General features: G+C 37.9%; 1 protein-coding gene across 1 annotated transcript; it reads right to left on the reverse strand.

The window, feature by feature from the left end:
- Positions 1–3617: 3617 nt before the first annotated feature.
- On the reverse strand, positions 3618–13770 carry LOC117387719 (urokinase-type plasminogen activator-like). The gene is made up of 11 exons (XM_033985261.2): positions 13665–13770; positions 13510–13573; positions 12887–12994; positions 12516–12669; positions 11555–11652; positions 9504–9545; positions 8832–9030; positions 7730–7881; positions 6996–7136; positions 6129–6277; positions 3618–4395 (listed from the first exon to the last, which is right to left on the reverse strand). Exons 1-11 carry the CDS (start codon positions 13719–13721, stop codon positions 4201–4203), a joined length of 1359 nt encoding a protein of 452 aa, XP_033841152.2. The 5' UTR covers positions 13722–13770; the 3' UTR covers positions 3618–4200.
- Between the last annotated feature and the right edge of the window lie 1305 nt (positions 13771–15075).

The raw sequence follows: 15075 nt of genomic DNA on the forward strand, positions 1-15075 counted from the left end.
TACAGTTCTACAAATACTTGAATTTGCAGTTATAAAGTGTTGCCTTTGATCCTTTGGGCCAACTGGCTCCGGGCCCGGTAACCTCATTCTTAGTGTCACTACTTCCTGTCCAATTTATCTCTATGAGGTTTTTGCAGAGTCACGCTAAAATGAATAAATATTTAAAGATCAGGGAGAGGACAAGGAGCTCCGAGTGGACGCCACTGACAATATGTTAAAAATTATACAAATAAAATGAATACTTTACCAGAGGACACTTCTGTGTTTAGAAAGAGAGATGATTGACTGTCAATGCTAATGCTAATGCTAATTTTGAGGCATAATAATATTAAAACAGCACTAAAACTGAAATATTCTATTTTTTATTTTTTTTAATTGGGTAGTCTATATTTTAATTAATTAGAATTTTAATAGGTTGTTCATTTTATGTTTTCTCATTTTAATAAAAGTGACTGTTAGCTTTGAAACACAGTGAGCTCGCGTGTTGCTGTACACAGAGTTTGTTCAGCAGGAAGCTTAAGGACCAACAGAAATTGGTCTGAGGGCTGCATTTGGCCCCTGAGCCATAATTTTATTTATACCTTATCCATTTATACCATGGTTTATACTTTATAGGCTAATCTGACTAGCCATTTTTTTCCATTTGTTGATCAGTTGTACATTGACCATATACACTGCACCTGTTTTATATTCTGTTTATATTCTAAGTTTTGTTTTATTTCCCTCAACATTTGTATTGTTTATTTTATTAATAAATTATTTTATCTTTTTTCATGTTATATTTTGCCATATTATTAATCTATTAACTGCACTGGGGATCCTCGTATTTATCCTATTTCAAATAAACCATCATAGCCATTTTGAAAACACATTCTCGTCTTTCTGTCTTCTTCATCTCAGTTTGACATTATAAATTGACATTATACAAGCGTTAATCCCGGGATTTACCGACATATTCCCGGCTAATTGAATGTCTCAGATTTGACAGTGCGGATGACCCAATTTCCCATAATCCCCTGGGCTCATGTTGCTTAGTGACTTCACTGTTCTCTGTGGCTCTGAGCTAATCTGTTTATCTAAAGGACGATCGAGGAACAGCTGAGTGAGCGTTTCAAATCAATATCCTCTCACTGACCCTTTGGCGACGGCTCCTGCTGAACTTCACCGTTTGAAATGTCATAGATACAGTCTCAGCAAACCACCTGTGTACAGTTTAGCCCAGATGCCCTTCCTTGTGCAATCCTCTTCATTTATCCAAGCATCAGGATAGCACAAAGTTACTTGCAAATTTAACTTGTGGTGTAGTAGTTCAATAATTGTAAGCATACAGTGATAACCAGGTGAGTCGATGGGAGGGGGGGCAAAGGGGTCTGTAGTCCCGGGCCCCAGGGTCTAAGGAGCCCAGAATTGGACCTTGATCCTATTCATTTATAGTAGTAGATTTCTGTTGACGGATCCATAATAACAGTAGAAATTGTGTGGTTTTTGGGCATAGCATGTAGTACAATAAACTTTAGTGAAGTTTTGTATGGAGAATGTTTCTATGCTTAAGGAATTCTATAGCTTAGTCACAAGATGAAATCCTTAAAGAACAAGCCTTCAGCAGAGCACCTGATCGTATCACATTATGCAGAGCGCATGCTTTAAAATACAGACTCAAAGTAGTACGGTATATATTCTTCATACATTAAATTAAGTCCATACAAGATAGTAAATGGCCAATTTCACATTTACTTTTCTGCTGCTTGCCTTGACAATCTTGCAGACATATTTAAGCAAGGTGTGCCCAAGAACACAACAACAGCATGAATTGATAAAAACTGACATATTTAAGACCAATATATCATTTAAGTAGTTTCAAGTAGTTAAGCAGTGCTATCAAAGTTGTACTGGAAATCTAATTTGAAAAGTAGCTAAAAAAAGGCCAAGAATAAATTATAATATAAACTCAGAGCTTCCCAAAGTGTATTTTTGTTACTTACCGCTGTCTGGGTGGAGGACAGCTCTGTGGTGGTGTCTTTAGCGGTGGGTGGAGTGGAGCTAGGCTGGTGCAGGGTCCCGGGGTCAGGGCCTTTATATACAGCTGATGAGGGATTATCTCATTCTTCCTTGATCTCATAGCTCTGTGATACTGCGTCATTGTAAATATGGTTGCACATGCGTTCCTGAAAACACAACGGCAGAAATTATCAAAGACAATCAACAGTTTGCCCCTTCACCTACACATGCTAATATGCAATAGAATTGATTAGCCAAATAATTCAGCAAAACAGATAAATAAAAATCCAATTATAATTACCAAAGTACAGTAATGACTGACAATGTATAATATTTAACATATCCAGGGCAGCAATACAGGTCAACATGCCTTCCAGCTCCCCAGACACTTCTTTTCCTGTGCAGGCATACTGAGCCTACTACTATGTTACAATAACTTACTATTACTTAATGGCGGTTCGGGGAGGGGGTACATTTTTTTATTATTTCTTCAATTCTATAATTTAACTTTTTTTTTTTACCTGCAAAATATTAAGGACCAATTCTTGTTTACAAGTTTGCCCTACTATTTTCTACAACTGTTTACCACCACTAGTACTTGCAACTACTACAAATACTATACTATAACTATTTATTTATTTATTATTATTAATCTATTTATTTTGTATATTTGACAGGGACAGATACAAGAAATACAGAGTAATATGTAGTAATTTGATGCAGGAATAACAGTATTTACTGCCAAAGGAGACACCATGGTTAATTTCTTCTACTGCTTATTGGAAGTACTTACAACTACAACCTACTACTTTTCTTCTATTTACTACTACAGTAATTACTTAAGTTCAAGACCAGAGGTGTGTGTCTCTGGGCTACTGCTCTTGACAGCTTGCCCCATTGGCTTCGAAGGATTGGTGGAAGGCATTGGACAAAATGCACTGTGCCTTGGCTTAAACTGAAAATTCAACTTTCATATCATGCAAAACAAGCTAAATTTGCCATGTTTGACCCCTGTTAAAATTTGTTTGAGGGGGGGATGTGAGATATTGGTGCCAGAGACTTTCACCCTGTCATCTTCCCCATAGCCCCCCCCCCCCCCCCCCCCATAGTCACAACAGCATCCTATAGCGGTAATACCAGCAATGAGGCGGCCCTATCGATTAGACAGACAGTAATCCCAATGACGCAACACATTCATACAGCAGTGCACACAGACACTGGGGGAGGGGTGGGTTAAATGTCTTGCCCAAGGACACAATGACAAATATATATATATATATATATATATATATATATATATATATATATATATATATATATATATATATATATATATATATATATATATATATTTTTATTTTTTTTTTTCTTCAACTTAATCTGCCTTTCACAAAATTGCAATCAAATTCACCACAAGAGAAGGATACAGTTCTTTTGTTTATTAATATTATTTATTTTTTACATTTTCAACATTGTATTTGTACATTTTTGTCAAACCTAAGTTCCACATTTAGAGCATATTAAATATGCCTTAAAATAACTATGTATATTGTGACCTATATCTATACCCAAGATTAACAATAAACAAATGTATTAAAAGCTTTTCTTTAAAAAAAAAAAAAAATACAGCAGTTAAAATTAAGCTTAGTGCAACTGACACAATATCAGGACTTTTCTACTTTTCCTATATTCTACTCTAAAGTAAGTAGTGAAGACATTTAAGTTAAACACACCCATTACTAGAGAATAGTGTGGTCATGATACTAAAGTTTCAAACTGAATTTCGATACTAAGAAATAGATTTAGTACCAATATAACAATGATAATAAAAAACACTCTTTATGCAGAGAATGTGATTTTCCACATTAAATATCAGTATATTCTTTACATTCCTATTTGGCCTTATATCTGTGTAATCCCTCAGTTGTACATAGGTGTACACTAGTCTATGTGTCTTATACTGATACAGCTTAAGATCATTCTAAAGCTATCCAGGAAAGTTCATGTCTGTTCTGTGAATGTGACTTTTTTTAATATCGATATCTGCTCAAATTAGTATTTAGTTTCGATACTAGTATCGATTCTTGTCAGATTTTCGATACTTTTCACAACCCTACAACAGAACAGCTTTAATTTGGTCAAAATGACACAATATGCAGAAAATATGCATCAGTCATCATTAGTTATGTCCCGTTGTAATGTTCATTTAATCGGGAACAAGGGTCCAGGATTGACAAAGGGGAGCCCTGTCTTGTTCTGAATCCACTCGTTGTAGTTGGAGACTCTGGTGTAGACTCCGGGTCGGTTTTCCTGAGCACAGCCATCGCCCCAACTGATGATCCCAAACAGGAACAACCTGCCCCCCACCTCACAGACCAGAGGGCCTCCAGAGTCCCCCTGCACAGACAGAAAAACAGAAGATACCTCTATATTCGATAATAAAGAGAAGTAACTACAAGTATAAAGTACACTTCAAAATACATTTTCTTGCTTTAGGAGACCTTTACACTATTACACGCCATATTAGGAAAAAATCGTATTTGAGTCAAACATCTTTGGAGTGTCAGGTCCTTTCACAACAGAGAACAGAACAGCAATAGAAGCTTGGCACCCTCTACTGGTGAAAGTAGGAAGCGATTCTCATGCCTAGAAGCACAACTATTAGTAATATTATAATATTTATGGACAATTATTTAGGAACCTTCTTTACCACAGCAGTCCGATACAGCGACTGCATCACTGCAGATGCGGTCAGTGACTGTTGGGGTAAAGAAGGAACTGATTGAAGGCAAAGCTCTCGATTTATCGGTCAATCTACGCTCCTACTCTCACCTATGGTCATGAGCTTTGGGTAATGATCAAAAGAACAAGATAGCGGATACAAACAGTTGCAGCTTTTCCTCTTTCGGATGACTGGGCACTCCCTTAGACATAGGGTGAGGAGCTTAGTTACATGGGAGGAGCTCAGAGTAGAGCCACTGCTCATTCATGTTCCAAGGGGCAAGCGGAGGTGGCTCGGACATCTGTTTACGGATGCCTCCTAGACACCTCCCGGGGAAGACTCAGGACACGCTGGAGGGACTATGTCTCTTGGCTGACCTGAGAATACCTTGTGGTCCCAGTGGAGGAGCTGGAGGAAGTGTCTGGGGTATGGAATCTCTTGATAACAGTAAATATAAGTGATCAGAATGATTGATTTATTGCTATTGTCAAATTGTAGTTGTAGTGAAATAGAAGGTTAATCCACATAGAGAGAACATCCCATATTGATCCTCTTTTTTCCCCTTAAAAAATGTATATAAAAACATTTTTATGTAAAACACTTTGGACAGCTGAGGTTGCTTTAAATGTGATGATCCTTCTGTGTCGTTGTGCCTACTGTCATTAATTCTTCAATACAATCTCAAATCAGGACGAAAAACAAAGACGAAAACAGATGCCAAATCTCTCGGTATTAAAAGTCTAAATGGTTGTTATTTCCTTGAGATAAATCTTTATATTAAAACGTTTCCTCTGTCAGTTGTTATCTTATTTGACATGATGTTTGGACTGAAGTGAAGATGTTGATCTAAAATGTCATGTTTCATCAGTAATAAAAATAACTCAAAGTCCCACTCACACAGAGCAGGTTGGAGCAGGTTGCATTTTTTTCTCTTTGGCTTAGACTGCAGTTACATGTGCCCTCAAAATCTGATTAATAGCACATTTTTGGAGTTATAAGATTATTTAAAGGCCCTATATTACACAAAATTGTGAGCTTTAAGCCATTTTATAATGTTTTTACCTTCTCATCAAAAACATACCTGGAGTTGCGTTATGATTCATTCACACATGTTTAACCCTTTGTTATTAGTCTGTCTAATGTAGCTCAATAGACCTAGCCTACAAACAGAAACTGTAAACAACCACTGTTTTCAGTTTCAGTGTAGTTAGCTTTTCCCTTCAGACAGATATAAGGCGGTAATCTGAACAGAACTGAAGAAGCAGCTTGAATGAGCAGCGAAATGTCTTCGCTCCTACAACTTCTTTCGTTCAGTTTACAGATTTTACTTTTGGCTTTTGCTATCTTAAATACTTTTAAACTGTTTTATGAATAAAGTTGTTGTAGTATGGGGCTTGTTCCTGAATACCTCACATGCGTCCTGGCTCCAGTCGGGACGTCCTGCGCAGAACATGTTCCTGGTGATCATATCTCCATAGTGGTCGTCACGGCGACAGGTCTCATCGGACAAAACCTGGACCTCGGCCTCACGCAAGACTTGGGACCGATACCATAAACCTGAGAGATACAAAGTAATTTTTTATGCCATACTGTGGAATATTATAGTCAAGTGAACAACATTTTCAAACAGACATGTCGGGTTTGTGGAGATGCAAGCCCGCTCAGAGTAAGGATGCATGTTTTTCAATTTAATGAAACCATCCAAAATAAAAACATGCTTTTATTTTTGTCAATTTTTTAGCTAATGAATTAAAGTTGAGGAACACTTTACTGCCCCGTTCGAAAATTTTTGCTCTGCATTTGACCCATCCTTCAATGTCGCTGGGCCACCCTGTCAGACCCATCTCCAGATGTTGAGCTAGGCTCAGTCAGGACTACCTTACCTGGAGGATTTTACCTGTGCTGCATGTACTCACAAATATCTTCAGTTTGTTATTTCTAGAGCAGACCCGGCAGCTGAGAGCAATGAACTTTTGGGTTTCAAAAGTGTGTTGTTTCTGAGCGACTAGAAATGTCTGAGTCCAGACTTGTTTCTTGTCTCTCTTAAGCCTCTGGTATTACCACTTGGTTCACTCTTTACTCTCTGGATACATTTGACATAAGCCGAAAAATCCCTTACATCTTAGAACAATTATCACATAAATCATCATTATAACACCCACAGCTTTGGCAACAGTGTTTACAAACTCAAAAGTTGAAGGTTGTCTCTGCAACTAGGGGCATTACTCATAGACAACTACTGATTCTATGTCAACTACACTGGTTCATATCCTACCATGTTTCTCTTTGCCATATCCAGAGATCTCACAGTTGAGTCCAGTCTGCAGACTCTGGTTTGTTGGAGGAAGACACACAGACTTCACTGATTTGCTCTCCACAGCACAGCGACCACCTTTGGGCTTTAACTTCACCAGGGCTGGAAGAAAGATTTTACTGTTAATATCACACGTAAAACAGAAATTACATTTATTGTTTGGAAGAAGAAACTATTTGTAGTGTTTGTAATGGAGAGGAGCCAGCTGAGGTGGCTCGGGCATCTGTTCTGGATGCTTTCTAAACACTTTCCTGGGGAGGTGTTCATGTCCCACCAGGAGGGGATCCTAGGGAAGATATAGGACACGCTAAAGGGAATTTGTCTCTCGGATGGCCTGGGAACACCTTGGAGGAGCTGGAGAAAGTGTCTAGGATGAGGGATCTTTTTGCTAAATGTATGTAATATACTGTATTAATTGTGTGCCGTCTTAGACTTTTCATTATTTTATGAGGTTTGTGTTATTATTATCTCTGTTTTGAATGAACGAATGCTGTTCACTTTGGGCTGCTCGCACATTTTTTCTATTGTGGTGGTTATATGGCAAATGGCAAATAAACTGAACTGAAAACAAGCCTATATACTGAAACCCAATAAAATGTGTGTATATATATATATATATATATATATATATATATATATATATATATATATATATATATATCACTAATACAGTGGTCATAATAAAATGGTTGTACCGATGTCATTGTTAAAGTTGCCTTCACTGTTGTCATAACCTTCATGTAGGATTATTTCTTCCACCCTGAAGTTTTGCTCCATCTCCAGGTCAGTTTTGTTCAGAGCGTTCTTCCCCAAAACCACAGAGAAATGCCGGGGTTTGGTTTGAGATCTGCAAGACACAATTTAGACAGATTAACCATAAAATTTACACTACTGACAGGTTAAGAGACTTATAACACTGATCATAGTACATGTTTGTGGGTTTGTGGGAACCAACTCATTGTTTTGCAAGTCTCAAGTAAGTCTCAAGTCTTTGGTGTCAAGTCTGAGTCAAGTCCCAAGTCAAACACAGGCAAGTCCAAGTCAAGTCCCGAGACAATGGCCCACAAGTCCAAGTCGAGTCCAAGTCCTTTGCTTTGAGCCTTTTAAGTCTTTAAACTGAACTACCAAATCCAAATGTATACTTTTCATATATTTTTTGAAGAGAAGCATCAAGTCATCTCAAGTCATAGCGCTCAAGTCCCAATCATATCCCAAGTCTTAGTCCATATTATCAAGTCAAATCTCAAGTCCTCAAAATAGTGACTCAAGTCTGGTCAAAGTCATGACTTGCACATCCCCACCTCTGGGGCGGCACCAGACATTTTTGGTCGGAGGAGCTACGGCGGAGGCTATCCTCCCACCATATTTGAGTCGCTGTTTTAAACAAGTTTAACGCTAATTTGTCCCTGTAGTGATTTATAAAACTGTGGAATTTTTTTTTATTGTAGTCTCATTTTGACCACTGTAGTTACCATTAACATTTTAGTCAAGACTGAATGTCTATGAAAATGGGTAAAGTAAATTAAGTTTTGTTTTGTTTTATTTTTAAGGTTGGATTGTGTCTGAAAATCAGAAACAACACAATCTTGTTGTCTTGTTGTTTCGGAAGATAACCAATATTTGCCAGTAATTAGTGTTTTCAAATTTGTGGCAAAAAAATTGTAAGTCAAGTTGCAGTGAAGTTCACTAATTATATTTTACATTTGTTGTTTTTATCTAGGATATATTATAGTTTTTAGGAGTTTATTCTAATGAGTTAGTAAACATAAATCACACTGTACAATAATAAAGCTGTACCCGTCGGGGAAGCAGTGTGCAGCAGTGAGGAGCCAGCAAGGGGAGATGAGGCTGCCTCCACATCTGAACACTCTGTCTTTGGTCTTACTCCTCCAGAACACAGCAGCCATCCAGGGCTGAGCCTCCACCGTCGACACCATCCCACCTACGATCTTCATCATCTTACCCTTCGTCCGAACGCCACAGGAGGGACTCTCTCCTGCACAAAACACAAGGTAGAAAGATTATTAAAAAGTTATGACAACAGGTACCATTAACACCAACACATTTTGAGTATTCAAATATATCCATGTGAACCACATTTCATTCTGAAATTACTTTAGTATTAATTTAATAGTGGTTTATTATATTTTAGGGAAGACATACCAGCATAATATGGAAAATATATAAATCATATAAACTGTATCCATGCTCAACTAATTGAAATCTTAAACTTTCCTAAACTATTTTAGGAAAATAGGTCAATTTAAGTAAGATGTCATAATGTGATATAACTTTGGTATTATTATTCGATAAAGGCCATTAAAATATCCTTAGACTCACCCCCCACTGCAACTAATATATACTTAATTTCATAGTGTTGAATTTTTTTTACAGATTTTTCTCATTTGCCAGAAACGTATTATATTGATTTAAATCAGCTTGAGATTTGGGCTGGAGACTTGGCCTCACCTGGATTGGGTTCAGACATTGTGGGCGCAGGTTTGTCTGGATCTGAAAGAGAAGAATGTGATTTCAAAGTTTTCAGTGAAGCAAGACGCTGCTACCACAACAGACCCGGGACGTGTTGAAACAAACTGTTAGGCAACAACTATTTAACAGTTTTAATAACAAGAACATTGGAAAAAAGAACTGAATACAAGTTAGTAAACTTGAAAACTGAAAAAATGATTAAGCCAGTAGAGCAGTTTCAAATTTTTTAATCACCAGATGGACTGCTATTACTCTGCCAGATGCCCTTCCCTCAAACTCATTCAAGATTATGTCACCGTCGCTTTAAAGTGGGACTAAATACCTAAACCCCACCCACAATTACATTTCAAATAGATCAATCATTTCCTATGCAGGCTGGATCAGAGGGGAGACTAGAGGAACTGGAGAGGAAAGGGGTGTAATTCAAGCAACCTGAGTGTAGCAGAGTTGAACTGAAGTCAACTTTATGCAAATGCAGAGAGTTATCTCCACAGCAACAGCCATGCAGTGACCACATTATGACAGACATATGTGAGGCCTTGGTCAAGGCACTCACTTCTAATTAGCCCCGCACGTGGGGGATACTCCTTGTAGAAGGCTGGAGACAACAAACTGAGCACAAGAAAGCCAGTATCCGTACTTCAAACTCTGCCCCTGCAGCCAGGTGTTTGTAATCAGAAACACTTGGCTGCAATCAGAGCAGTCTTGTGTTATGTCACATAGTACTTGAAATTGCATTGGCCACTGGAGTCAGTTTTTGACCACAAAGCTGAAATTGACCTAGTTTGCACTAAAATGGTCAAATGACTAGGAATAGAGGACACTGGGCCTCGTTCATGAATGTTTTCTTTTAAAAAATTCAGAACGTCCACTGAAGTGTGTTCTGTATAAAGTCTGTGAGACCACATAGACCACATGCTCTATAAAACACCTCATAAATGTGATTGGATCACATAGTCGTATTTGTAGAAGAAATTATCTAAAAATATAAAACTCACAATCATGGAGGAATTAGATTTTTGTGTTGCATTATTAGAGTAACAATAATCTAAAACAGTTGAATGTTTGTTGCTACTGACTGTTGGATTTGTTCTTCCAGAAGAACATTTTTAGTTAAGAAACATTTGTGAATGCCAAAGATGTTCATAGACCTGAAGTACAAATTTGTAAACAAGGCCCACAATTAAAAAAGTTATTAGTTGATTCAGAGTTTAGTTCCACTTTAAATCACTTCAAAGCTTTTTTATAAACTGTCTCACATTTGCTGCGTAGGCCTGTTGTGCGAAAACCATTTTATGTGACGCCAAATAAAAATATTTCACGACTGATGTACAACTTGAATTTCACTTAAACCAATTACAGCGCCTCTTTAATGTTTAGTAACTTCAACTGTAAACTTTAAAAATAAAACATTTTTTTTCACAACACCTACGTAGGTTTACACGTCATTCACATTTTAATCCAACAGACAAATAATTAGTAATACTTCCAGTACTTCCAATGACTAACTACTGTGCCAGTTTCGGTTAATTGCTAAATACTATACATGGTTTTTAGGAAAGGATAGGGTCCGTTGCGCTATCGATTAACAACATTAAGAACCAAAAAGTGTGGGAATCAAACCAATAACCTAATGGCTGTGAGGTGAGAGTTAAACACTTTGCCATTGCCATGATAGTACAGCATTTATATTTGAAGAAATTTTGTGAAATACTTTTACTATTTCAGTATGTGAGAGTACTATAGATTTGCTGAGTACCGGTACTTCTAATACCTCTAAACTAGGACTAAACCAGGACTAGAACAGGACTAAACCAAGTCTAGATCAGGACTAAACTTGACTCAAACCAGGACCAAACCAGGACCAAACCAGGACAAGTGAAAAATAACATAGGATTTATATAGTGCCTTTCAAGACACCCAACTCTTGTACTACTAAGTTGGTGGTGGTGGGTACTGTAGCCACAGCTGCCCTGGGGCACTGAACTAAAGTGAATGTGAAATTAATCAAAATACAGAAACATACTCACATGTATCCAATCCACAGCGGGGAATGTCACAGTATTCCCAAACCAACTCCTGGTTTTTACGGACATAGCACCAAGGACGACGCTTCAACAAGAGGTTTCTATAGGAAAGAATAGATTATGATAGTAAATTATATCCATTTGCCTTTCTTTCTATAAAGATAAGGGACTTTAATAGTATCATAAAGATGAAATGTCTAAAAGGTAAAGACACAAATGTTGAACTTGATCATTTCTATTTTTGTCTAGACTCACGGTGTTACAACAAATATCTGTTTTTCAACCATATTCATTTTAGCTGCTCCACATCTGTATATAGTATTAGCCTATAGAATGTTGTGATGTCATCTGAGACCCACCAATTGAACGGATAGTTATTTTAAACTATAACATCTGGATTATCTGCCGCCTTCTACTGATAGAGCAAACCTTAGAATTACTTGTAAGTCCTGATTTTAACGAGGTACATTCTTTTTGGTTGGTCGATTTAAAAAACTATTAAGACACAACTGTATACATAGATATCATCCATAGTCTGTATAAAGAAGAAGTGGACTGAGTGACACCCACAGCGTTCGGCTCCAGTCAAATGAAGCTCATCGAGGCTAGAGCAGTTATAGGGGCGAAGTTGGAGCGGAGTTCCACATTTGGAATTCCGACCGCAAGTATCATAGCAACCACAGAGCCAATCAGGAGCCAAGCTGTTGAAGGTAATGCCCCTTCCCGCCTGCACTGCTGGTTTAGCGGGGAGCGGACGCTTAGCAATGTTGTCAATTAAACCTGTTGCTAGAAGAAGTGACCTTAGGGAAAGGATGGACCTGATTTGTTTGTTAATAATGTTCATATCTTGATTTACAGACAAAATCGCAAAATAAAATGATCACTTCCTTTTTGGAACGTGGCGTCTAGCAGGTTAGCTATGTCCATTTATATATATAGTCTATGATATCGACCTATAGAATACCTGCAGTAGTTGTGTCTCCCCTTGTTGACGTCTGAGGCCATATAGCGCACCCTGGTGTCGAGGTCCCACTCCTGACAGGGCAGCCCACTCTCAGACCGCGACACTGTACCTCTGTAGTACATGCCCCTCCCCTCGTAACATAGGACCCTCGTATCTATAGCAACAAAATAAAATAGTATTGTCACAGTAATATCGAAACAGGCAATCCTTAGAAGAGACGATTGCAAAATTTCATTAACAATAGAACCATGATACCACAATTTATCTACATCTCGTGGAGGGTCAGTCACCTGCTACCAGATGTTGTTGCTTTGCCTGGAATGTCCCATAGTAGGGCATTACGCCTATTTATCTTCATGGTGTTTCCTTACCGATCTCGCAGCGTTTGCCTTTAAAACCATCAGGACAGAGACAGAAGAGCAGCTCCCTGGTGGTAAGAGTGGGCACTGAGGTTCCTCCATTCAAACACTCACCTCTCACTGAAAACAACACACAGGTACATATAGATAAAGCACCATTACGAGACCTTTGAGTAAGCATAAGAAACTGGAAGCTAGTAGTTAATAACTAATTTCTGTGTAATCCCTCAGTCGTCCAGGTCTCATCCATAGCAAAAGACAAAGTTTAAATCTGTCAACTGGACAAATCGTTATATCAGTCTTCACTCCTACAACGATTTCAGCCCTGGAATTGTCAATCTCTACTAAACAAAAGGTAAAAGGAGCCGTTATCTTGTAAACTACATGACATCACAAGGCAGAACAGAGCATTTTGAGGTTTGGAAATGTAAACAGACTGATAATAAAGGATTACTCAGACATGTGTGAATGAAACAAAACACAACTCGGCGTATGTTTTGAAGATGTAACAGCATTATAACATGGCTAAAAGCTCACAAGAGGAAATTGTTTCATAATATTTGATCTTAAAGGTAAAATTATTTCTTTTTTGTTTTTTGTTATAACAATACAACACAACTGAAAAAGAATCTTACCTGAAGTTTCAATGGATGATGATGAAGAATAAGACGAGGATAAAAGGGCAGACAGTGCCCGCTCCTAAAAACAAATACAATAGACTTTAAAAATAAAATTTGAAATCGAAATAAAACATGTGAAAACTTGTGCAAATTATTGTATTCCACCTTACCGGTCTAGCTTCTATCAGTGCAATCAAACTCCACATTAAAAACACAAATAGTTCCATATTTTTGGAGGATGTGTTGAGATGTTGGGACTTGACAGAGCCTGCAGATTTCATTGAGGCATTCAGGGAGCGAGTGAGTTTTGTTATGTCTGCAGCCCACACAGTTTTTAGTGAGTCACACTTTAAACCGCACCAGTGGCCGTGGCATCTGCAGCTGCTACCAGTGGGCTTAAAACCATCATAATTTGTCATACTTTTGTAACTTATGAAGCAGGTTATCGTAAATAAACATGTAAGTGCAGTAGTAGTAGCAGAAGGTATTTACTGATTACTCACTATATACTCATTTGGCAAGCCTGCAGGTGGCGCTAAGAATTCGATGCATTATTTACTTTGTTTCAATTATGCACTTAAAGCCATAGTAGGCAACTTTTTGCCAAAAAATAGACTAAAATAAAAGTGTTTTTTTCACTATGGATGTATGTATTGCACTAAAAAACAGAAAAACATGTGTCTACCATAGACTGTGTACATAAATGGACACAGCTAACCTGTTAGCCGCCGCATTCCATATATACGAAGTGATCATGGGCGCGCTTCCGGCTCCATCGACTCTGGCTCCAATTCACTTTACACTGAAAAAACTGTGGCCTCTCTATCTCTCTGTAACTGCTGCTGTCAGGCTCGTCATTTTGTTTTTAATGTTTGTATTAACCCGCTCTACATGGTCCTGGCATTTTTATTTCTTTAGTCTGAGTAAATTAAGATGTGAACACTGATAACAGATAAATCAGGTTCCGTCTTTCCCCGAGGTCGCTCCTGCTAGCGTTGCTAAATGCCCACTCTCTGTTAAAGCATTAGCTTCAACAGCTTCTCTCTGGATTGGCTCTTTCGTTGCTATGATACTTGCGGTCGGAGTTACAAATATGGACTTGGCTCCAAATTGGCCCCTATAACCGCTAGCCTCAATAAGCTTCATGTTACTGGAGCCGACTGCTATGGGTGACGTCACACCCACTTAGTCCATTTCTTTATTCAGTCTCCAGGCTTTACTCTGACTGGACATGAACCTCCACAAACGTGCCTCTTATTTGGCTTAGAGGAGAGACTCTTCCTGCTTATTTCCATAAAAATGTTGTTCCTTTGGTTTTTAATATTCCACAGTATGGCATAAACAAATGTTCTAAAGTATAATTTAAACTTTCTATTTCCATGTAGTTGACTTTACACCTCCAGAAAGTTACATACTATCACTTTAATAAACTGTCAATATTTGCAGTAGAACAAACTAGTCTGTTCTCCTTAACTGTATAGGAGTTAGAGATGATTTTAGCATAAAATCTATTTGCAAATGAACGCTTAGTAGGCAAAACATTACACATTATTACACAAACACAGTGGTAATGAGGAAATT

Source organism: Periophthalmus magnuspinnatus, chromosome 19 (assembly GCF_009829125.3).
Source record: "Periophthalmus magnuspinnatus isolate fPerMag1 chromosome 19, fPerMag1.2.pri, whole genome shotgun sequence".
NCBI classification, from domain to species: Eukaryota; Metazoa; Chordata; class Actinopteri; order Gobiiformes; family Gobiidae; genus Periophthalmus; species Periophthalmus magnuspinnatus.